We start from the raw sequence: 24,441 nt of genomic DNA, 5'->3' as shown, positions 1-24,441 counted from the left end.
CAGGAGGTGTTAACTGACAGCCTTCGTCCACACAATTCTCTCTAAATACCCAGAGGACTGGCAGTATTTTCAAGGAACGGTCAAGTAACCAGGAGAAAAACTTGTTTTCTAAACAAGTTGGCACATACTCGTTGATTCCACTTCACGGTAGTTTTCACTAAGAAGTTTGAAATAATTAATAACAGAAATCACTGCTGTTGCTGTCCTGGCTATAGAAACTTATACATACAACTGAACAGAAAGCAGTGATAAGCCACTTTTAAAAATGCCAAAAACATTAATTCTACAATCGGTAGACTTGTCATTGGATTAAAAAAACAAACGTGACACATACTCAATTTTTTAAAAAGGTTTCACTTACAGTATGTGCATATAAATAACCAAAGATCTGAAAAGTACCAATAAGGTTACATTATGATGAACAAAAATCCAGAAATGAGAGACAAGGTTCTCAACAAGTGGCTGGATAGAGGACTACCAAGAAGCAAATGTCCCCGCCAGGCAACACTCCCCAAGATGGATCGGAGCCCAGAGAAGAAACCAGGAGACAAACCCACACACGGAATCACTGCTTCTCACCCAAGACGACCGGGGAAAGATGGAGGGGATAGTTCTGTGATCAGGTAGAAAGAAAGCAGAGATTTGATAAGATGCAAACTGCAAAGAATTCTGATGCGCACTCTATCCCAGGACACAGGAAGAGAGACAGGGGAGGGAAAGTCATAATGAAAGAATGATTCCTACCCAGACTTCAAGAAATCTCTCACCACTCCACAAAGCACCACCACACTGTTCAGTTCAGTTCAGTTCAGTTGCTGTCGTGTCCAACTCTTTGCAACCCCATGGACTGCAGCACGCCAGGCCTCCCTGTCCATCACCAACTCCCAGAGTCCACCCAAACCCATGTCCATCAAGTTGGTGATGCCACCCAATCTTCTTATCCTCTGCCGTCCCCTTTTCTTCCTGCCTTCAATCTCTGCCAGCATCAGGGTCTTGTCCAATGAGCCAGTTCTTTGCATCGGGTAGCCAAAGTATTGGAGTTTCAGCTTCAGCATCAGTCCTTCCAATGAATATTCAGGACTGATTTCCTTTAGGATAGACTAGTTGGATCTCCTTGAAGTCCAAGGGACTCGTAAGACACCACACCATACAACAAGATAATGAGCTTTTTCAAGTGGTGACACACAAGTGGTACATATTTTATGCCCAAGTGAGTTTCAAGAAAAGCATCTGCAAATAGAAACAGTACCCTACTCTTGCCTCAATCACGGTGTATAGTAATGGTCTATACCCTGCCAAATCTTCAAAGGAGAATAGACTTGTGTAACTAGAAAATTCACATTGATCCAAAAAAAACTGAGTATAAGCACTAACAATCAAGACCTATTGTGAAAAATTAAAATGTATCAGATAAGAAAAAAAAAACACCAATATTTAACAACAGACAGACCATGGGTCATAAGAAAATGAAACATAAAAATGATTTGTGAGGGTTAAAGAAGGAAAGGAAACGTGTGCACCTACGGGTGACTCATGTTGATGTATGGCAGAGGCTTCACAATACTGTGAAGCAATTTTCCTCCACTTAAAAATAAGTAAGTTAAAAAAATGCTTTGTGAGTTCTGAAGAGAAGAAGATTACGTTCAGTGAGAACATTTGAGAAAGGTTGATGATGAGGTTTTAAGAGAATCAGATCCCAGAAGAGGGTGGGACGGAATGAAGAAAGGAAGGAATTTCCAGAAAGTAAAATACAAGTCACCAACAAAGGGAAAAGGAATCAGAAATCAGAATGGGTTGGACCTTTTTAAGAGCAACACCAAAATCTATATGATAACAGCACACTGACTTCAAAACTTCTAAGAGAAATGTTCTACAACACAGAATTCTGGACCTCACCGACCAACTATCAGTAAAGCATGAGCTCCAGTAGAATACAACACTTTCAGAAATGAAGTGTCGCCAAAAAGTTCCCCTCTCTCTTTCTCAGATGGGTACTAGAAGATGTGTGCCGACAGAGACCTAACCACGAATGAGGACACCGTGGCGCGTGAAGCCGGGACAGACCTGTGAGAGGACCCACAGGATGCTTACCAGGGGTGGGAAGGGCAGGTCATGGTGGGAGCTGTCGTCAGACGAGGCCGGGAGAGGACCCCATGCACCTCAACACAATGAGACACTACTTAACAGCTGGCCAAGTAGGGATGGAATTAGCTGCAAGTTCACAGAAGACCAACCAAAGGAGCGTGGGGGGTGGGGGTGAATTGTTCATTCCAGAGAAAACATACAAGTTGTCCAAGAATAAGCAATAAAGGTATCTTACATGGTTCAGCTCTGAGCAGTTTTAAAAGAAAATAATGTGACATCAAACATCACATTTGTGCGTGTGTGTGTGAGAGAGAGAGAGAAAGAGACAGAAATCCAAGAAGCGGTTGCAAGAGAGGGAGGCAAAGCACACACAGGGCAGTGAAACAGGGTTCAATCTTCCACACTGACTCAAAAGACAGACAAAAAGAAGAAGTAACATAACTGTTCACACAGAAATATGGAGGAGAATGTGGCATGGACCAGGCACAAAGTTGGAAAAGACAAACTCTCTAGGAGATGCTGCTCTTTTTCATGAGAATCCTGGTAGAACCACTTGACTCTGCACAACTATAGTGTCCAGAAACCAAAAGACAAGAAACTGTTGGAAAATAAAATAATGGGCATGGTGGCACAGGGCTTCAAGGTTAGCATTTGTCCATCCTGTGAGCCAAGGAAAGTTATAATGCAGAGACAAATGAAGTCACTGGTAATGACATCACAAATAGAAAGCATATTCTATTTAAAGTCAGTAGAAGAGCAATATAAAGTCAGTAGGATTGATGCCTCATGCTAGATTATCTTGGTAAGTATCTTTCCAATCTACTTAAACCAAAAGCAAGAAACTTTAAGTATGCTGTAAAGTTCTTTTTTTTTTTTTTTTTAAATGAACATTGGTAGTTCAAGATAGACATGATATAGTCCCCCCTCAGTATGGGGTTCCAACACTTATGGGGACATCAAAATCCAGATGCTCAATCGCTGGTACAAAATGATGTAGTATTTGTATATGACCTACCACCTCCTCCTGTGTGCTTTAGATGATGTATACTACCTAAAACAATGCAAGAACTGTGTAAAGAGTCATCTGTGTGGATGGCAAATTCAAGTTATGCTTTGGGAATTTTCTGGGATTTTAAAAAACATTTTCAATTGAAATCTATAGATCAATTGATCAATCTCTGCTGCCCCCCTTTTCCACCCCAAACCACACCCAACATTCATGACACCACCTCACCACCACAACACAACAGAGCAAACCACAAACCTGCTGCCTCCCTTGAAGGGTGGATGGCTGCATTCAACATGTCGATCAAAAAAGAAGAAGGCAGCCTGAAACCAAAGGTGAATTCCAACCCCAAGGAAATAACTGTCTGGCATTCTGCTTTATTAGAATCAGCACATGATCACTCTACAGTCGCACATTAGCCCAGTAGTATGGGAGATCAGCCCATGATCGACGTCTGTGCCTGTGACATTACTTTCACAACAGCAAAGATATCACCTGAGCCACAGATGCTCCCCAATTCCTGCTTCTCTCCATAGAAATCATCTAACAGAGATCACAGGGTTGGCCTGGGACAGAGCCAAGGCAAGAATGAGAATGTGGTAACCCTGAGTTAGATTTGCATTACGTTCACGCGCACTATCTAACGTGATGGGAGGGTTTATAAGCCCTATTTTCAGATGAGAAAATTTAAGACTCAGAGGGCATAAACTGCTGCCAAGAAGTCACAACTAATAAATGCTGTCAGCCAAGACGGCCCCAGGTCTGCCGATGATTCCTAGCCCTTTCTAAGACCCATACGGGTGGTTTCCAACAGCAGCATCACAGTTGTTTGTCTTCCTACAGCCCCTCCTCCCAATCTCTTCCCAATAGCATCACTTTTTAATGTTTTGCACAGTGAGTAGGTCCATAAAATATTTATTTTAATAAAAAAAGTTTTGATTGTTTAAAAAAATCAAGTTTGAAAACCCACTCACCTAAGTATTGTATTACAGTTTGAACCTCATCCTAGTTGAAGCAGTGGTTCTCTAAGTAGGATTCCATCCCAGATCAGCACCCCTTGACTACTAGTCGGAAGTTCCAAACCTCAGCTCTACTGAATCAGAACTTCTCAAGGCTGAAATGCTTTGTATTTCTTCTAGGTACTATTATTACTATGTTTTAGCTCATAAACTCATGGGCTAATGCCCCCATGAACACTTCTTTTCTTTCCCATGCCATGTGGCATGCAGGATCTGAGTCCCCGTACCCCCTGCAGTGGAAGCACGGCATCCTAACCACTGGGTCACCAGGGAAGTCCCAGGAACATTTCTTAAATGAAACAGATGTTTGTTACTACATCTTACAAAACATCACCATGAATACATACATAGATATTTCACAATCACATAGATGGTTATATATGTATTCACAGTCAGTGTCGGAAACAAACTCTTTCTCAGAGCCATTTCACCTCAAAGCTCTCTCGACATGCAATCATCAGCCTCTCTCACTGCACGTGACTTTGGGAGCTGTCTGAGCTCCCCAGGGAGCTTGTTTTGATTACTTGCCAGGAAATTTTAATGCGATGAATAAAAGGATATTCTTTTGGGAATAACTGATAACTAAACAATATTTTCATCAGGTCCTATTTTAATTCTAATTTATGAAGCTTTTATCCCTTATCTTGCCCATAAAATCAACATCTTGTCTTCATTCCTACTGGCAGTACCATCCTCCTCTGACTTAACCTAAGCAAGCCATAAACCTCACCTCCCCACAGGAAATACAGGGGACGGAAAGTCAAATGACACCCCAAGGAAACAACCAGACAAGTCCAGAAGTTGAGACCTTAATAACACAACTGCACTGATTTCTTTTTTTTGAATGCACAGTATCTAGTATCTAGATGCAATGTATGATACTGAAGTGGACCCTGCGTCTGGAGAGAAATTTTATTTAAAAAACAAAAAGCTGGGACAATTGAAGAATCTGTCTTATCATGACAGAATTAATTAACAGAAAATTTCCTGGAAGTGATCAGTATGTGACCCAGGAATTTAAAATGTTTGTCTACATGGTCAAGATGTATATAGAAAATCAGATGTTTTAATAAACAGTACTACAAAATAGGAAAGCAGCTACACACCCAACAATTAGAAATTGAGGACATATAATCCATGAAATACTGCACCGCAATTTAAATGCTGTGCACAGAACACCATGAAAGGTAGCATCTCATCTTTAGTCTGAAGTAGAATCTGCAGCCACAGACAATGGGAAAGAACTGCTAAACTCAATTGGCCACCCTTCTGATTTTCCATAAGAAACATATATGTATAATTTCATAATTTTATCACCTTAAGTAACAAGTGAATACATCCCTTCCTTTCCCCTTCCTTCTTTTCTTGTTCTCAATAATGGAATCACCTTCTAACTCATCTCACTGCTTCCAGGCTCCTGTCTTAATCCTCTCTACATCCTGAGACTGCATTCATCTTCACAAAACACCTATTTCATCGTGTCCCTGCCCTGGGATGAGTCACTTCCAGTGACTCACTACATCCTAACCACTAAAACCCAACGTCCTCGGCCAAGCACTCAACACTCTCCAAGCCTGCTTTTCCGGACTCTCTGTGGATCCTACCCTAGGCACCCAGAGCCAAGCCCGAGACAGAGCAGGTGCTCAGTAGACACTGGTCCCTTCCCCTCCACACAGCTGAGAGCATTCACCCCACAATTCCAGTGACCCAGGCTGTCCTTCCCTCTCCCACAGAGATCACAACCACCTCCCCGTGAAATGCCCTCCGACCCCAAGGTGTTCATCCAGACCACAGAGGTGTCACATGATAGCCTGTTTCCTTGCACACGCATGGAGATACTTTTTTATCTCTAGATAAGTTCCCCAAATGCAGGGATCATCTTCTGCTCTTTAGCACAAAACAATGAACAAAACACCATGCTGTTGCACAAATAATGTATAAAATACATATAATAAATAACCCAATTGGACAAAAAAGAAATTTCAACAAGACTTTCTCGGAAAACTAGAATCCACGAAGAGGCTTATGCTCCCCTAACCACCAAAAGAAACCCCATGGACACGGGCGCCTGTTGGGATCAACGCTCCCTTTATCCTGTATCCTCTGACTTCAGGCAGAGCTTGCTCAAGAACCTCAGTGTGACTATCCTGGCTGACACTCCAGATGGCCTGAGCTGTGGGGAAAGAAGCCTTCCAGGTACTTTATCCTCCCAACGTAAAGGAACCCAATTTCCTGCAGAAACACCTTCATGCTCACGCGCAGAGCTGCATCCCCAGCACCGCTGGCCTGGAGGACCAGGCAGAAGTTGAGTTTATGCTGGTCACACCTGCTTACAACTTAGGAAAAGGAGAGCCAGACAACAGCTTACTGAGGCCAGCCACGTTCTCCCCGATTACGTCCCAGGGAGGGTCAGGACGCCCAGGGCAGACGGTGGGCAGTACTGTCACCTGATAGGCCAGAGGCACCAGGAAAGGGCGTGAGACAGTAAATGAGGCTGAGACCCGAAAAACAATATGGACCTACAGGAGTGTCCTCCCCAGCTCCAAGCCTCTCCTTCCAGGCCTGGGGACCACCAGAGAGCTGAAGGTGGGCGCCTGCACCAGGCCTCCCTGGGCCTCCCTAACCCTCCCGACTCCACGAGGGGCCAGCATGGGGCCACTCATGCACAGCAATGGTTTTCAGGACATTCATTCGAGGTAAATGCTTCCGGCTCCATGTGCAGGTGTGAGGCCAGGGGAGCAGGAAACCCAACCTGTCTGAGATCATGGAAGAGAAAGGGCATTTCAGCTCAGATGTCACTCTGACTTCTCAGTGACTGCTCTGCTCTTTTGGACGCACTGCTTCTTGCACAAGGATCAAATGGATTTGTTAGGAGGACACACGAGGAAGGGAAAATCTGATCAGGATAGAGTCTTGTCTTTTCTTTCTTTCATTCTTTTTTTTTTTTTTTTCACTTAGAATGGGAAAAAATAACAACGAAAAATATGTAACCCAAGTCTACACGTATATAGACTAGACTATCTTCAGTTTAAGGAAGTAATGTTTTACCCCCAGTGTCACCTATAAAGACATATAGATTTAAGAAGCATGTCGGCACCTGTAAGTGCTGGATTCCAAGCTGCAGGGAAAAAAGCAAAAATCCCATAACCATTAAAGGGCTTTCCAGGTGGCACTAGTGGTAAAGAATCTGCCTGCCAATGCAAGAGACATAAGAGACCCCTGGGTGGGGAAGATCCCCTGGAGGACAGGGCAACCCACTCCAGTATTCTTGCCTGGAGAATGCTATGGACAGAGGAGCCTGTCAGGCTACAGCCCATAAGGTTGCAAAGAGTCGGACACAACTGAAGCAACTTAGCACACACATACAACCATTAAAACCAGGCCTCAGACCCCTCAGGGCAGAGACCCATCCTGGGGCACCAGCAGCCCACAGCACCTGTACACATCAGGCAACAACTGAGATCTTCTAAAGTGAACTAAGATGCTGAATGTTTTTCTACTGTTTATAAAGAAATAACCAACCTAAGAGATCCTCAAGGTTCTTACCCAGCTTCACAAAAGAAAAACCTCCCCTCTCCTATTTACTCCCCAACCAGCCAACAAGAGAGGCTGACTCAGACAAAAAGGAATTTCTCCGACAGAAAGAAAGCCTCCCTGAAACATGATAAACTCTAATAGTGCAAAATTCTAAAACAAACCAACCAAATTTGACCCCAAAGCAGCTCTCGACACCCCCATCCTATGACTTAATCCAAAAACCACCTCCCATCTTTCTTTAAAGATGTTATCTCAAGTTGCTTAAAAATCCACAATTAATTCCTTACATCTGGCAGTACCCAACTGGACTGAATCAGAAGAATGACTCGTGAACTAACAGAGGAGACTGTGAGGAAACGGTGGGTTTTGATAGTTAGATAATTTGCACCTACCTGGGGTCTCCTTTTTAGAAGCCTGGGCACACAGCCATCCAGCCGCACTCTGTGGCCCCTACACTCAAACTCAGCATAGCCCCCGCTGCGCAGGGTCCGGCGAGGAAGGCCACAGCACCACCACATCACAGGGGTGGCCCCAAGATGGGGGACAGCAGATGCTGGTACTCAGAACGTGGCTCCAACTGCAGGCACTCGGGAGGTGGAAAGGCCTGTCCCAGTGTTTCCTGGGACTGCTGATGCCAGAGGTGGAGCACCCTCCTCCTCCCAGGACACTCCCAGCATGGGTCCAGGGCGGGAGCTATGATGGTATCTTCAAAAGATGTGCCAGAGACCAGAGTCCTCTCCAAGTCTCATTACCTTGGACATATGTGCAGGCGAGGAACCTGCATCAGCTTTTAGGATGATTTTCAGCAGAGAAGAGAGCGACAGACAGACAAAGCACACAGTCACCACGAACACCGAGACCCGGGCCAGTGAATGCACGGGGTCTCCTTGTCACTCGGACTTGCTATAGCTCGCTGGGCCCCTCCTGGAAACCCCGGGGAAAGCTCACCCAAATGTCAGTGCCTGCTAACATCTACCCTGCACAGCAGCAGCCTCCAGTCTCATTTTGTCTCCTGCCCTGTCTCTCCACGGCACTCACAACAGTGTCTGGAAGATGTGCATGTTTACAGTATCACCCTAATCAAGCCTCAGGACCTGATTCACACACTCAAGGAGCATCTACTCGATGGCAGGCACTGAACAGACACAGGGTTACAGCAGCAAATGGTCCCTAGCCCCAAGTCACTTAAACACAGCCCCACACCCTAAAACTCATCGGTGTTACTGGTGACCCAATACCAAAGGTCAATTTGTATTCCTTTGCTAACTCATAGGTTTCCAAGTGTGTTCGCACTTAAAATTTTTCCTTGAAAATCCCTAGTGTGACTCACAAACTTATCTGGCTTTATCTGGTCAATTTCAAATTGATTTGAAATGGGGGAATTTGAAAGAAAGGGCTTCAAGATACCTTATGAAATATGTGAGCAGATTATAGAGGTTAACGCCATATCGTTTCCTAATCCCTTAGATACACAGTTAGTTTGCTGTCCTTGTAAAGTTTTCCGTTATGAGGCATTTGAAATTTAGTTAACTGTGCCTTCAATGTACTACTTCTAAGAAAATATAGTGCACAGTGTTCCCAAAGAAACAAAACAAAATGCTAAGCTGTGCAATCGAAGCACTAAAACAGGAAATATAGCAGGCACAGACCCAACATATTCTGCATCATACCTAAAGTCTCCGATAAAAATCCTGCATGGATGCAAAGAAACAAATTAGCTGTTTGGGAACTCAGGCAAAACCTAATTATACAACTAGTAATTAAAGCATGAAATGGACTACCTCAAACAACAGTAAGACATGTCACTATAAACTTATCAGGCAGGGTGGGAAGACAGCAAAACAGAAGCAAGGCTGGTTTGTGAAGCACTGAAGATGCACAGATACAGTGGACTGGGCACAAAGGCAGAGCTTTAATGACACAGGCATGTAGCCCGTCTACCAAGAGCAACAACGAGAAGGCAGTGAAAAAAAAGACCCCATGGACTCAGTGGCCCAACGATGCAGTCATTTCCCACCTGCAGACACTCGAGGCCATGTGTGTAGCAATGAAGGAGGTACGTTGTCACTGAGGGTCACACATTGCTCAAGCAGACACAAAAATTGAACACACTCCAAATAGCTCTCCTTTTCAAAGTGGAGGGAAGATAAGCATTTTCACAACCACCATAATCTGATCTTGAAAGCAACTCATCATACAAAATTAAAACTACCTAACCTCCCCTACCTACACCATCCTCTGCTGAGCACGTGTTTACAGACACATGTCTTGGCAGTAGCAGAGTTCTGAGCTGTCAATCCATCCACCTTTCCAAACACAGGGAGCCTCCTGATGGCAGCAGGACCACGCTCTGCACCATCCAGATTAGGAAGCAGGGAGCAAGGCCACAGGCCCATCCAAGCTAAAGACTCCTGCCAGCAGGAACAGTCGAGGATAGGGAAGAACATCCACTCAGCGGCTCCTAATGACTGAAAACACTGCGCTCTCATTACCCAGTTTAACAGCTGCAGGTGACAGGCTGGCATGTGACACGCCACCAGCCAATGAAAACCTTAACACTCAGTCTCAAAGTTGAGCTTGTGTTTTAGGATAAAGGGGTCCAGCCAGGTCTATGGAGGCCCGTGCCCGCCAAGACTTCAAATCAACTTTGGGAGGGAAACCACAGGTGTGTGGAAAGTTCACTAACAATTCCTAGGTATCAAAATTAAATGCCAATCAAGTGGTACAGGAATTACAAAAACAAATAGAGACAAAGAACACTTCACAAAGGAATTACGCCCCCTCAAGTGGGGGACGTCTTCAGACAAAGGTGAGGAGGCCAAGATGTACATGGCATGTTTGGACAGTGGGGAGTAAAGCCCAGACAGCACACACACACACCCCCTCAGCACCTGTCTTGTACCCGACTCCTCTCTTCACAGGACCGGGATGTGGAGAGCTGAGGCGCACACACAGGAACTCTGGGGGCCAGGCTGCAGAAGAGGCTCTCTAAACCTGAGCGGGAATCACGGACACTCAAGCCCCCAACCCAAACATCATCTCCAGCTTCGTGTTTGCTCTAAACAACTATTTAAGCAAGCTGCCACCCACAGAAGCTGCAGGTGTGGACCCACAGTTCGAGATCCAACAAGCATTTTGAAAGACCGCAAATCACACTGGTTAAAATCCCAAAACTAAGGATTGTGGGATTATCTTGGGTTACATTCTCCAACCCCTCACCTCTCCTCTTTTTAAAATGAAATCCTATATGGGCTTAACAGTAAAAGTCCTTCAGACACCCCCTCTCAGCCCTGCAACAGCACTTCCTGTTTATCAACAGACTAAAGTGAAAAGCAGGTCAACAAAACTCCACAAGGAAAACAGAAAACCCGTCTGACATGTGCTATGTGAGCCAGAGAAGCACCCCCACCTTTCAGTCACCAGCCCCACATACTGGCGGCCTCAGGCGTGTCCAGCCCAGCCCTCTGACCACCTCCCAACACCAAGACAGGGCTCTGTTCACATCACAGCAGAGCCTGAACCAGCACACAGGAGACTGAAGCAGCATAACATCAACATATCCAAGCATCTGAACACCAGAGCCCATTCTTAACTAAAAATCTCCAATCAACAAACAAGGGGCAAACTCCATTTGGACCAGGTGAGTATTTGTTTTGACACAAAGCGTCTCTGGGGCCCATCTCACAGTCACATGACATCCCTGCAAAAACCTGTCTCCATTCTGGATAGAACCGCACACCAGGGTACTGGCACCAAAATTTCAGTTTATGGTGTAAGATATATGGGAAACCATTGCTCCCACAGTAAATATAAATCAAGTGTAGACTACTGACACTCGCTTTTCTTTTTTTCCCCTTACTTTTTGGGAAAAAAAAAAAAAAAGTGCCTTGGAATTGATGCCATTTTGTACCTTGTCAAGAATTCTTCTCAACGCACCTAAAATAATACCTATATATACACATATAAATGCCACTAGAGTCCTAAAATTGCGCCCACTGATTTAGGAAAGCAAAACTCATCATAATTTAAATAAGATAATATGCCTTTAAGGACTGTCACTGCCATTTAATGAGAAGTCACAATGTTATGAACTAAGAACTTTTCAGACTGATTTCAGGGCACTTGACGCAGTTTTGAGCCCCATCACAGCAGAAGGACAATGGAAGTACCTTGAGAAGGGCGATGCATTAACTCTGAATCTACAGCAAATATTCACGCCCCCTTGACAAAGCTTATGCAAAGTAATACAACACTGAAGCAACTTGACTAGGTTACATGTGAATCCTAAGCCAGGTTCACTCTCCACAAAGACCAGTGACAACCAAATGAAATCAATTCCAGGGCTGAGGAGGCTGCATTCTAAAAATAACAGAATTCTAACCTTCAAATTAGGTTTCTTTCTATCCATGCTGTTTTTGAAAACAGTCAAACAACTGTGGAAAGAATACAGTGTAAATTAAACCATATGAAAAGAAGGAAAGTGATGGAGGCTAATGCTGCAGGGATGTTTGACTGGCACCTGGGTTTAGCAAGATGGCAAGCAGGAGGACACAAAAAAACTGACCCCTTTTCTCCAAAGACAGGGTGAGCATGCTAAGTTGGATGAGGCAGGGCAGGATTGGGGCTGAGAGGTGGTGGGAGGGGGGTCCACCTCCCTGGGAGTGTCCAGTGTGCGCAAGGGATGAGCAAGTGATCAGGGAACTCAATCCCCACAAGATCAACAGGACAGCAAGGCATTGAGGTTCCACTGCTCAAGCCACAGAGGCTGCCGGAGCATCATCTCCTGGAGCTGTGAGAAGCCACGCTTTCACCATCGGGACAAAACTGAAGAAGAATGTGAGAGATCTAACAAGTAGGTGGATTCAGTAACTGATGGAAGATACAAACAAAGCATTAAATATTACTTCCAATCTGCGTTAGATGAAAAAAAAATGTGTACTGGGGTTATACCAATACCTTTAATGAAGCATATATTAAATTGCAATCATATAAGCTGTAACACTAGAAAACCACTGGCTTTGTTATTTTCTAAATAGTAATAAGTAAGATTTCACCCACCACCACCCTTCCTTTCACCCTTGCACTTCCACGGAAAGTCACCTACAGAGAAAACAAGTTATAGTTTATCAACTGCATGTTTTAAGAATAAATTGGTTCAGTGCAAGGGAGCCCTGCCAACCACAATCACAAGAAGCATCCATGGAGGCGTCCTGACTGACAGGGACAGAGGGAAAGACCTGGCTGCTCCATCTCCAGTGTGGGCAGGGCCACTCACACTTCCTCCGCATGTCAGGACACGTGCTCAAGGCCTCCATCTCAAAAACTTTTAATTTCAAGTTGTTTGCTTCTGCATCTGGCATATCGCAGAGCTTGTTTAAAACCCCCTTCCAAAATAGAATCGTCTTTACAAAGCACAGCCAAGAGCAGGGTGTTCTTAGTTCACTGGTCTTGTTTGCCAGATACATATATTGACTTGAAGGGCAGAAGCTGCCCTTGATTCACATGTTCTCAATAAAACCATAAGAGGAAAAGTAGTCAGTGCCAGCTGAAACGCACACACAGCGGCAGCAGCAAAGTCATCATGCCTATTATGACTTTCTGGAGTTTTTTCCCCCTTAAACAAACACAGTGCCTTACTAACTCCCCAGATCTTCTCTGTCAGAGATCGTCTTTCAACTTCTTTCAGCTCAGATCACTGTGTAATTCTAGCAATCTCTTGAAAAACAAAATGTACTAAGTAGCAATCAGATCAGAGTAATTAATCTTGCCTTTATTATGTCACGAAAACTTTGAAACTTCTCACTTTCGCTAGTTTGATGCTTTGGAGGTGGGGGGGAAAACCCAATTACCTCATAAATTTTGCATTATCCTGGTACGTTGTGTTTTAAAATACACTCAAGTATTGACCACAGTGATGCAGCAGAGGCACTGAAAGTGCCCGCTGTCCTGGGCTTGGCAACTCCACAGGGAGGCAGGACGGGGATGGGAGGCAGGACAGGGATGGGGAGGCAGGACGGGGATGGGGAGGCAGGACAGGGATGGGGATACAGGACCGGGATGGGGATGCAGGACCGGGATGGGGAGGCAGGACGTGGATGGGGAGGCAGGAATGGGATGGGGAGGCAGGACGGGGATGGGGAGGCAGGAATGGGATGGGGAGGCAGGACGGGGATGGGGAGGCAGGACGGGGATGGGGAGGCAGGACCGGGATGGGGAGGCAGGAATGGGATGGGCAGGCAGGACGGGGATGGGGAGGCAGGACCGGGATGGGGAGGCAGGACCGGGATGGGGAGGCAGGAATGGGATGGGCAGGCAGGACGGGGATGGGGAGGCAGGACCGGGATGGGGAGGCAGGAATGGGATGGGGAGGCAGGACAGGGATGGGGAGGCAGGACCGGGATGGGGAGGCAGGACCGGGATGGGGAGGCAGGAATGGGATGGGGAGGCAGGACGGGGATGGGGAGGCAGGACAGAGATAGGAAAGAAGGACCGGGATGGGGAGGCAGGACCAGGAAGGGGCTGCTTCGTCCCTCCTCAGGGGCTGCCTTACACTCTAGGCCCGAGGGCAGAGAGATGCTGCTGCTGGGAGTGGGTGCTAAAGTGCCTTTGACTCTCAAGTCCCACATTCCTTCTGTCACTTAGAGGATGCTGGCTTTGTGACTACTACTAAAACCCAGAGCCACCAGCAGAGTGCACTCTGTGAGCAGAGGTTCCTTTCCTCTGCGGAGGGAAACAGTTCTTCACGCCAATCAAGGCAAAATGCATTCTTAACTGACACTTCATGTTTAGCATGGGAGCAATTTAATAAGAAATTAGAATAAATTCATGTTCGTGAGAAAATAAACAGGCAATTTGAAGATGCTACAAAATAAATCCTATACTATTTAAAACATTTTTCTACATAAAACACTTTTTAAGGGTGGGGGAAACCCGGAGCAGTGCATCCAGAAGCTGCACTGTGGCCTATGGCTTTCACCATGGAATTAAAATGTCCTTCCAAATCACGCCCACATTGAAAGACTTGTACGACCATCCACTGTCTCATGACGGTAGAGAAAAAGCTCTTTATTTCCCTTCAGTTCCCTACATTTTTTTTAAAAAAGCTCATACATTTCTATATTTGTTAGTAAAATGTTTCTAAATTTATTAGTACTTTTCTAAAATTGCTTGTAAAAATTAAATTATATGTAATAAACCTCTCTGTTCCTAATCTCAATAAACTATTTAAATAACTTGATCACTGGGACTTCCCTGGTGGTCCAGTGGCTAAGACTCCAGCTTCCCAATGCAGGGGGCCCAGGTTTGATTTCTGTCCAGGGAACTAGATCCCATATGCTGCAACTAAAAAAAGATCTCGTGTGCCACAACTAAGACCGGGTACAGCCAAATCAATAAATATTTGTTTAGAAACATTTAAAAATAAAAATTATAATCACAGTAAACATAGCACAGAAAGCCACAGGAATGCTACGGTGAATATATATATATATATCCATAAGAATGTACACGCACACACATGGAGCAGAACAACTCCGGGATAAGCCCACGCTGTAGCAGGTGTTTCCAGAACTCTTGCACATCACGGAGAGTTCTGGCCTCCATGGTCTAAGACATGCTGTGGAGCAAGTGCACAAGCAGTAGAAATGCCGGCGCTTTAAATCAGCCTCATGAGCTAAGGGGCTTCTGTGGATCATCAATATGAAGGGAGGGTTAGCTGCTTCCAAACAAGCAACAGAGCCAGGAGTCAGCCTCCAGGCTCTGGGCCTCACTGAGCTGACTCCTGACCCTCTTCTCACAGCACTCTCCTCGGCAGAGAAATGAGAGTAACAGAGAGTCCCCAACACACATAGTGGTTAAAACAATTACAGGAGTCTAAACCTTTAAAGCAGTTAAAATAGCTCATGGGATTGAGTCACTGCTCAGTAAGTTTAGTTACTATTATTATAGCCAAGGTTCCTTCCTCAACTGTGGATGGGTATTGTACATTGCAAACCCTACCCTTTGGGGGGGCGCAAATATCTAGGGCAATCTATTTCAAAAAGGAGTGAGGTTGTTCACAGGAGTTCTCATTCCTGACTATCCGAAACACCCACAGAGCTTTACTAATTAGCTACCCAACACCCCAACCCAGACCATCTGGTCTACAAATGAGCATGGGAAACTCTCCCCCAACCCCATAAGGGTGATAACTGAATAAAAAGGTTCTGTGCAACCCAGAATACGATTTCCTTGGTGTGGACTGACTCTGCTGTCCTGGGTAAGTGCACTTCTGGTTTATAAAGAAATCCCCTGTTCTCCTATTCTCAGCCCTGCAACAGCTAGACGCACTATCTAAGCATAAATTTCTCTAGACTGAGATTTGATCCAAGCTTAAGGGTCAGTACAGATCATCAATTAGCTCCTCGTGGATTTCGGCCTAAATTTAACCATCAACAGCCAACTGTCTCTGAGCCAGATGTAATATAACATTCCTAAAGCTCTTAGTGATAACTACGTTTATCCTTAGAAGTTGGCGGTTTCCTAAAACAAAAGCTGATTTCTCTTAGATGTAGGGGACTGGCCAACATTCCATCTGTCCAGCATCTTCTGTGACCCCAGCCCTGGAACGGGCTCTCTTACGGCCACGGTATCCCTGAGCCCTGATGGCTGGCAGCTTTCCATGAGATTCTTCGGACTGGAGTCGGCTCTACTCCCTGCTTTGCCAATAACTAGCTGTGTGTGCTCAGGCAATTAAAAGCTCTGGCCATTTCCCCATCTGTAATCACAGAGGAGCAGCACAAGATCTAAGGGCCCCACTACCCTTAACATATATCCTCCTGTGAGCCACAAAAACTGGACCACCCATTCCCCCTCACAGTGGGCTGGGCCAGTTCCTCGTTGGGAGAAGTCAAGCTTAAACACTCTGGCACAGGAGTCCCAAGCGCACATGACTACAAGAACCGAGAAAGCAAATGATGGGGGCAGGATGGGGTTCCAGCAGCCTGGAGGGGAAAATCAGGCGTGTGGAGTGGGCTTGCTCCTGCTTTGATGCCCCAGGTCTCAGGAGAAACTGTGCATTGTGAGGGCCATGTGGGGGGGGTGGGGGGGAGTCTTCTCAACTGCTCAAGTGGCCGTGGCAGACGCCATCAATGCCCTGCTGTCCAGACCAGCTCCACCTGCAGGCAGGGCAAGTCCCATGGGACCCCAAGCAGGCCTGTCCTCCCAGGCTGAAGCCTGAAAGCTCAAAGAATTCCCACCTGGTATTTTGGAAAGAGGTCAAAATTCATTTCACTGGAACAAGTCTGAGCACAGCCACCAGAGAGATCGCCGAGTTCTTCTCTTCATCAGTGACTTATGGGCAGCTCAAAGCCTTTTTTATTTTCTTTCTGCCTCTGATCACATCTTTCTCCATCCCAGATCCTTTACCAGTGCCAGAATAAAGCTCTTCTGGCCCTCTTGTTAAACACTGTATTTGACAACTGTGCGTTTCCTATTAGAAATGATGGAAGTATTAATCCCACCCCACCACCACATGCCCCTCCATCACCACTGTGTACTGGGCACATTTGACATCGGCCCTTCTAACACCAGACACCTGCATGCATTCTAGTTTAAAGACCATATTTATTTCATCTATTTGATTAGATTTCACCAATTTGCGGCTCAGTAGTGTCTTGTGTTGGAGAGGGCAGTGGCACCCCACTCCAGTACTCTTGCCTGGAAAATCCCATGGACAGAGGAGCCTGGTGGGCTGCCGGCTATGGGGCTGCCCAGAGTCGGACACGACTGATGTGACAGCAGCAGGAGCAGCAGCAGTGTGTTTTGAATGATAGATCATGGGCAAGGATCACGCAGAGGAAAAGCCCTCAATCTGTCTTCCTCAATTTCTCATCATCAATAAAGCACAGTTTTTAGAAAACGCTCCCGAATTTTGGCTGTCAAATGCTTAATAAAGGTATACAGTGCTTCAAATACATACAAATAGCCTTTGGGAAACCTGTAGATTGGAACACAACAAATAAAACTTAGACTCCGATAATGAGTGTTATCAGTGAACATCTTCACAGATTAGAAAAAGCTAGGTTAGTAGCCAGCGAGTCCCAATCTTAAATGTTTCCACTGACTGACTGCAACAGTCAGAAACTGAAGCAGCAAAATTCTCTTCAATCCTGAAACATCTCCTAAAAGATGAATATAAGAGAATGGAACATACGCACGTAAAAGTGCCTTTCCACTTTAAAAAGATTCATTTCCAGTAAGCTACTACCCAGTTTTGGAGAAGGAAATGGCAACCCACTCCAGTACTCCTGCCTGGAGAATCCCATGGACAGAGAAGCCTGGCAGGCTACAGTCCACAGGGCTGCAAAGAGTCGGACACGACTGAGCGACCTAGCACGCACACAGGCACTACCCAGTTTACAGTGACTGTGTCACATTGCTGCTCGTTTCTAAATGCTCCCCAACAGTCTGATTTCATCGCAGGCTGGAGTGAAATGTTTCTGTTTTCCAATAGAACACAACCATTTTGATACTTAACTATTTTTTTCTCATTACCTAGAAGCAGCAAACAAAGATTCCACACTTTAGGAAGCCCAGTAATGTTTAAAATAGTTTGTCGTGTGTGTGTGCTACACCACTTCGGTCGTGTCCAACTCTATGTGACCCTATGGGCTGTAGCCCACCAGGCTCCTTTGTCCATGGGATTCTCCGGGCAAGAATATTAGAGTGGATCTCCATGCCCTCCTCCTGGGGATCTTCCCGACCCAGGGATCAAACCGGTGTCTCTTACATCTCAGTCTCCTGCACCGGCAGGCAGGTTTTTACCACTAGCGCCACCATCTGTAACACAATGTTCTGAATCCTCACATTAGACAAAATTATCGAATTGTCCTCAAATGTAAAACCCTTCAAATGCTGAAAGTACTCTACCTTTTTTAAAAAGATAATGCTCTGAATAAAAATCTCTTGTAAGGATTTGAAATATTCTGCATGTGAAATATACGCTAAACATCTTCAAATAGTGTGACTTGACTTAATATAGAAAGTTTACTATAAGCCAATCTGACCAGTAGCTCAGTTGGTAAAGAATCTGCCTGCAATGCAGGAGACCCGGGTTCTTTTCCTGGGTTGGGAAGATCCACTGGAGAAGGAAATGGCAACCCACTCCAGTATTCTTGCCTGGAGAATTCCACCCAACAGAGGAGGCTGGCAGGCTACTGTCCACTGGGTCACAAGAGTTGGACAAGACTTAGCAACTAAATCACCACCAATCTGACCAGTACATGTTCACAAAAACTTCACTTAATTAAAAATACACTAAGGAAGTTACAACAAATTCACTCATTATGCAATGAGCAACCCTCTACAGGAGCCAGAAAGGAATCTGACCGCAGCCCTACAGCTCACTGTGCTCACTCTGGCGCTTGTGCACGCATCTGTGATCTATCCCCAGGGAGAGATTCAATTTAAAAGGATGGGAAAAGAAGGGAGGATCCTTCTTAGAAAAAACACTCCCAACATCCCCCTTGCCTCACTTTTGCAAAACCATGGGCTTTCCAATATGTATTACAGAATTTTGATAGGTCTTATCATCTAAGTCAGAACTAAAGAGCATTTCATAAATAATTTTTGTGTGTTTCTTAAAATGTTCAAGAAAACAATTTCTCAGGGCTATATCCTGACCCAAGATAGGTGTTATCAGTCCCAGAGCATCTCATAGCACAGAGAAATACCAAGGTTTGGCTTTTGAAATGTGACATACTTCTCATGCCTGTATCAGATCTAATCTTCAGGCTCATCTTTTAGAAATTATGCCCTTCTGGACAAACATATACAGATGTGGGAAAGCCAGACTGTTGAGAGTGAGACTCTGGGCCTGGAAAACACACCAAGAGGCAATGAAAATTTAATGTCACCAAGGTTTCCAAAAAATATAGTTAATATTTCAAAGCTTTCAACTAGGTAATAAATCGACGAGTGGTTGAAATCAGACTTTTACACCAGTGCCTCCTTTGCCCTTTATTCACCCTAACGGGAGCTGAACAATACATTAGCACTGAGGTAGAATCTTTGGTTGCAGTTGTGATTTGCCATGAATTTAAAATTATCAAAATTCAGTATGAGCAAAATGCTTTTTTAAACATTCACTCTTAAGGGATTAGTGAAATTCAGTTAGGTCAGTATCCCTAGAAAACGAAATGTATGTTGCCAAGTAGCTTTATTTACCTGACAGAGTCCATTGTTCATCTAAGTTCTACGAGAGGAGGTGATGATCATTTCTGTCCTGACTATCCCAGAGAACTTATCCTAGCTGCCTCACTCTAGCTACAGAATTCTAAGTTAAGACAGAAAAGGCTCAAGGCATCAAATTTTAGTATTTATTTTAATAGGAGATGCATAGTGGATAAATTGTTATTTCACAACAAAACAGTCTGAGTTATCCACCTATATGAAATTATCATCCTTAGCACAGGTATATTAAGCTGTCTGTGCCCCCAGGTTTTGCATCCAAGGATTCACGCAACTATCTAAATATTTGAGAAAAAATTTTTTCCAGAAAGGTCTACAAGCAAAACTTGAATTTGTCATCTTTCAGTATATTTGCATAGTATTTGCATTGTATTAGTAATCTAATAAATAATCTAGAGATGATTTAAAGTATACAGGAGGATGTGCTTTACACAAATACCACACCATTTTATATAAGGGACTTGAGCATCCACAGATCTTGGTGTCCAAGGAGCTCCAGGAACTAAGCCCCCATGGATACTGAGGGACAGTTGTATGTATAATATTACATGAAAGCCCTCCTGCTAAAAAATGGAATTTCAGCAAGGTGAATTATTCCTATCATTTCTTGAGTTGCCCACAGAATGAGCAAATTTGCAATTTGAGGAAGGAACCTATTAAGCAATCTTCCTTCTATAGACTACAATTGCCTCCTGTTTCGTTATTACAGTTTTGCGGTCAATCATACAGCGAGGGGACCCCATATCCCCTCCCACATAAAATACACCAAGAAAGTCATTGTGAACAGAGCTGCCTGCATCACTCCCACACCTCAGCCTGGAGAAAGATGTTGTTTTGTTCTCAGTCCAACTTGTCTTTCCTTTTCTGGCTAAAATAAGAAGCGAAAACAGCTTCAAGAGCACATGGAACATTCACCCAGACTCAACAGCAGGCTGAATTATCCAACAAGCCTCAGGAAATCTCAAAGGACTGAAACAATACAGCATATGCTCTCTAGTCACAGAGTTAAATTATAAATCAATGATAAAGATATTTGGAAAATCTCCAAATGTTTGGATATTTGAAGGTTAAGGGACATACTTCTAAATAACCCAAGGCTAAGGGAAATTTAAAAGATTTTGAACCAAATAATAATAAAAATTCAACATATCATAATTTGTGGACTAGAGCTAAAGCTTGATGGTAAATTTATAGGTCTATGTGCTTATTTTAAAAAGAAAAAAAAAAAGGTAGATGGCAAGATAGAGAGCAAGTGGGAATTTGCTGTGTGACACAGGAGCTCAGTCCAGTGATCTGTGACAACCCAGAGGGATGGGATAGGGTGAGAGCTGGGAGGGGGATTGAGGAGAGAGGGGTTATATATACACACCTGTGGCTGATTCATGTTGATATGTGGCAGAGGCCAACACAATATTGTAAAGCAATTATCCTCCAATTAAAAAGGAAGGAAAAAGGCCTAAAAACAATTATCTATGTTTCTAGCTTAAGAAGCTTGAAAAACAAACAAGCAAATTAAACCAAAGCAAGCAGAAAGGAAATACTAAAGTTAAGTGAGAAATCAATAAAATGGAAAGTGGACAAATGCAGAATATAAACCAAAGGTTGGGTCTTTGAAAATTAATAAAAGTAATAAACCCCTAGCTATACTAATCAAAGAAAAAGTGAAATCACGGATTATATCTGTAAATGCAAAAGGGACATCACTACAAATCCTAGATATTAAACAGTTAATAACAGAATATTAAAAGCAGCTTTATGCTGATAAATTTGACAACTTGGAAGAAATGACCAATTCCTTGAAAGACACAAATTACCAAAACTGATACCAAAAGATATAGAAAATTTGAATAACCCTGTTAAACGATTCATAATTTTAAACTTTCCCGCAAAGAAAACTCCAAATTCGAATGGTTTCACTGCTGAATTCTCTCATAAATATTTAAGGGAGAATTAATGTCAATTTTACATAAACTCTCTATGTAAATATGAAGGAAAACTTTTCAACTCATGTTGAAAGGTCAGCATAACCTGATACCAAAATCAGACAAAGACATTAAAATATATGTTATCTCCCTCACGAACACAGGCACAGAAATCCTTAACAAAATATTAGCAAAGTAAAGCCAGCAACATATAAAAGCAGTCAGATATAAAGTGATTTCATCCACAACCACAACTCTTAAGACTCTCTCCCTCTCCAAAATCCAAATCTTTTTTTGTTTTCTAATGGATAAATTAACTATGTGTGGAAATCAATGAGCCTGAATTTTAGATTGTACTATTCAGCTACAACGGAGAAGGCAATGGCACCCCACTCCAGCACTCTTGCCTGGAAAATCCCATGGGTGGAGGAACCTAATGGGCTGCAGTCCGTGAGGTCGCTAAGAGTCAGACACGACTGAGTGACTTCACTTTCACATTTCACTTTCATACGTTGGAGAAGGAAATGGCAACCCACTCCAGTGTTCTTGCCTGGAGAATCCCAGGGACGAGGGAGCCTGGTGGGCTGCTGTCTATAGGGTTGCACAGAGTCGGACACAACTGAAGCAACTTAGCAGCAGCAGCAGCATACAGCTACAAAGCTGCATAATACAGTAGGATGTTTTTAATCATCTAAAATCAAAAGCAGAGAAATCAAATCTGGAAAACTATAATGAAGACAAAGGTATTCAAAATGACTTCCATGAAGTCTCCAGACTGGCTTAGGAGGAAATCCAGCAGCCTGGCCTAGGAGGGACTGAATCTCTCTCACTGAGTGCATACATGTAAGAGGCAAACCATCACAGTGTGTGTCACCAGGAAGAAGTTTCCCTTGCAGATTCCCAGGATGAATGTGGTGTGAGACACAGTAAACTCATGTCCTCAAAGCCATTCTTTAATAAACCCAACAGTGAGTTTCATGTGTGTGTTTATTTTACAGTCTCCCAATTAAAAGGAAATGATCTATTGCAATGGGGGAGGCACAGGAGTCTGAAATTTGATCTGGTTACATATCTCTACCACTGTAAGTTACCCAACTTTGTATCCCAAAGTTAAGAATTTTACAGCTACAAATTGCCATCAGCAAGGTTTCTGTGTCATAAAGGTATTTGTATCTGTGTGAATGCATACATTTATAAACATCTGTAAAATATGCTTTGAGCTATTTCTTTAAACTATTTTCTCTGTGCTTATCATTTTTCTCTGATTCAGAAAACTGTCAGAATGCAAAATGATGACTGATCATCTTCTTTCAAGAACTCTCTTATAGAGCAGGTCCGAGTTTGAGGCTGTATGCAAAGAAAATGTATTCTAGCATGCGATCTTCAGTTCCCCTATAAATTCCACTCAACTCTTATTTGTCGAGGGGTTCTTTTACACAAGTCCTTTACACTAACTGCTGACTTTGCTGCCTGAAGTATTGTACCAAGATTTTTTAGAAGCAGCGCAAAAAACCCTTTATGTCCTATAAATCAGGGTTCTTCCTAAAATAACAGTTTTTAGGCCATAAAAGAATATAAAACAAATTTGATTTGCAATTAAAACCACTAAGATTTAAGCAAACACAAAGAATTTGTAGATCAAGAATAACAACTGAGAAAGTCAAGGCTCAAAATTAAATGTTAACTGGAGAGCAAGATCTAAAAACTTCCAACTCCCAAATACTATTTCAATAATTCTTCAGCATGCCACACATTTTGCCAAAATCTTTAAAAAAAAAAAAAAAACACACTTAAACCACAGGGAAAGTAAATATGTAACGAATTTGCAAATATTTACAAGAGGAGAGCAAAGAATTAAGTCAACTAAAGTTAAGGAGACAGGCATAATACAAAATAAGCCTCAGGTTCAGGGGTCTCTGTTTCTCAGAATTGACAGGGTAAAAACAAAAGGAAAAGGGATAATCTTGCAAGGAAAAATGTTTAAAAGAATAGTTTTTATAAGATTAATCACAGCTATTGGCACAGGAGCAACAGCTGCTGTGGAATTGATGCTTTTGAACTGTGGTGTTGGAGAAGACCCTTGAGAGTCCCTTGGACTGCAAGGAGATCCAACCAGTCCATCCTAAAGGAGATCAGTCCTGGGTGTTCATTGGAAGGACTGATGTTGAAGCTGAAACTCCAGTACTCTAACCACCTGATGGGAAGAGCTGACTCATTTGAAAAGACCTGATGCTGGGAAAGATTGAGGGCAGGAGGAGAAGGGGACAACAGAGGATGAGATGGTTGGCTGGCATCACCAACTCAATGAACATGGGTTTGGGTGGACTCCGGGAGTTGGTGATGGACAGGGAGGCCTGGCGTGCTGCGGTTCATGGGGTCGCAAAGAGTTGGGCACAACTGAGCGACTGAACTGAACTGAATCACAGCTATTAACTATTCTTTGAAAAACAGACAGCTGGGAAGCCCCCTCTCTCTAATCTAAAAGAGCCAATGAAAGAGCTATTAGAGGAAACACCACCAGGATGTGCAACCTAATGAAAATGTAAAACTAAGAAACAGTCAATGTACCCCATGCACTGATAGTCCATGTTTGGTTAGACTGAATTTAGAGTTGATTTTTCTCATTAACAAACTGTGTTATAAA

The 24,441-nt window shown here is 43.7% G+C and overlaps 1 protein-coding gene across 27 annotated transcripts in view; it reads right to left on the bottom strand.

The window, feature by feature from the left end:
* The window catches only part of PARD3 (par-3 family cell polarity regulator), a 569,666-nt gene that overhangs the window by 483,473 nt on the left and 61,752 nt on the right, over nucleotides 1–24,441 (bottom strand). For 18 of the 27 annotated variants that reach the window (XM_042230467.2, XM_042230475.2, XM_042230470.2 and 15 more), the window contains exon 1: nucleotides 8,040–11,237. The exons of the other annotated variants lie outside the window; for them this stretch is intronic. In XM_042230467.2, coding sequence (XP_042086401.1) covers nucleotides 8,040–8,165 — 126 coding nt within the window. In that variant the 5' untranslated portion in view covers nucleotides 8,166–11,237. Of the gene's footprint in view, nucleotides 1–8,039; nucleotides 11,238–24,441 lie in introns of those variants that run through there. 27 annotated transcript variants of the gene reach the window in all.

Source organism: Ovis aries, chromosome 13 (assembly GCF_016772045.2).
Source record: "Ovis aries strain OAR_USU_Benz2616 breed Rambouillet chromosome 13, ARS-UI_Ramb_v3.0, whole genome shotgun sequence".
NCBI lineage: Eukaryota > Metazoa > Chordata > Mammalia > Artiodactyla > Bovidae > Ovis > Ovis aries.
The sequence above is the reverse complement of the archived record's forward strand: the minus strand, read 5'-3'. Positions and strand labels throughout refer to the sequence as shown.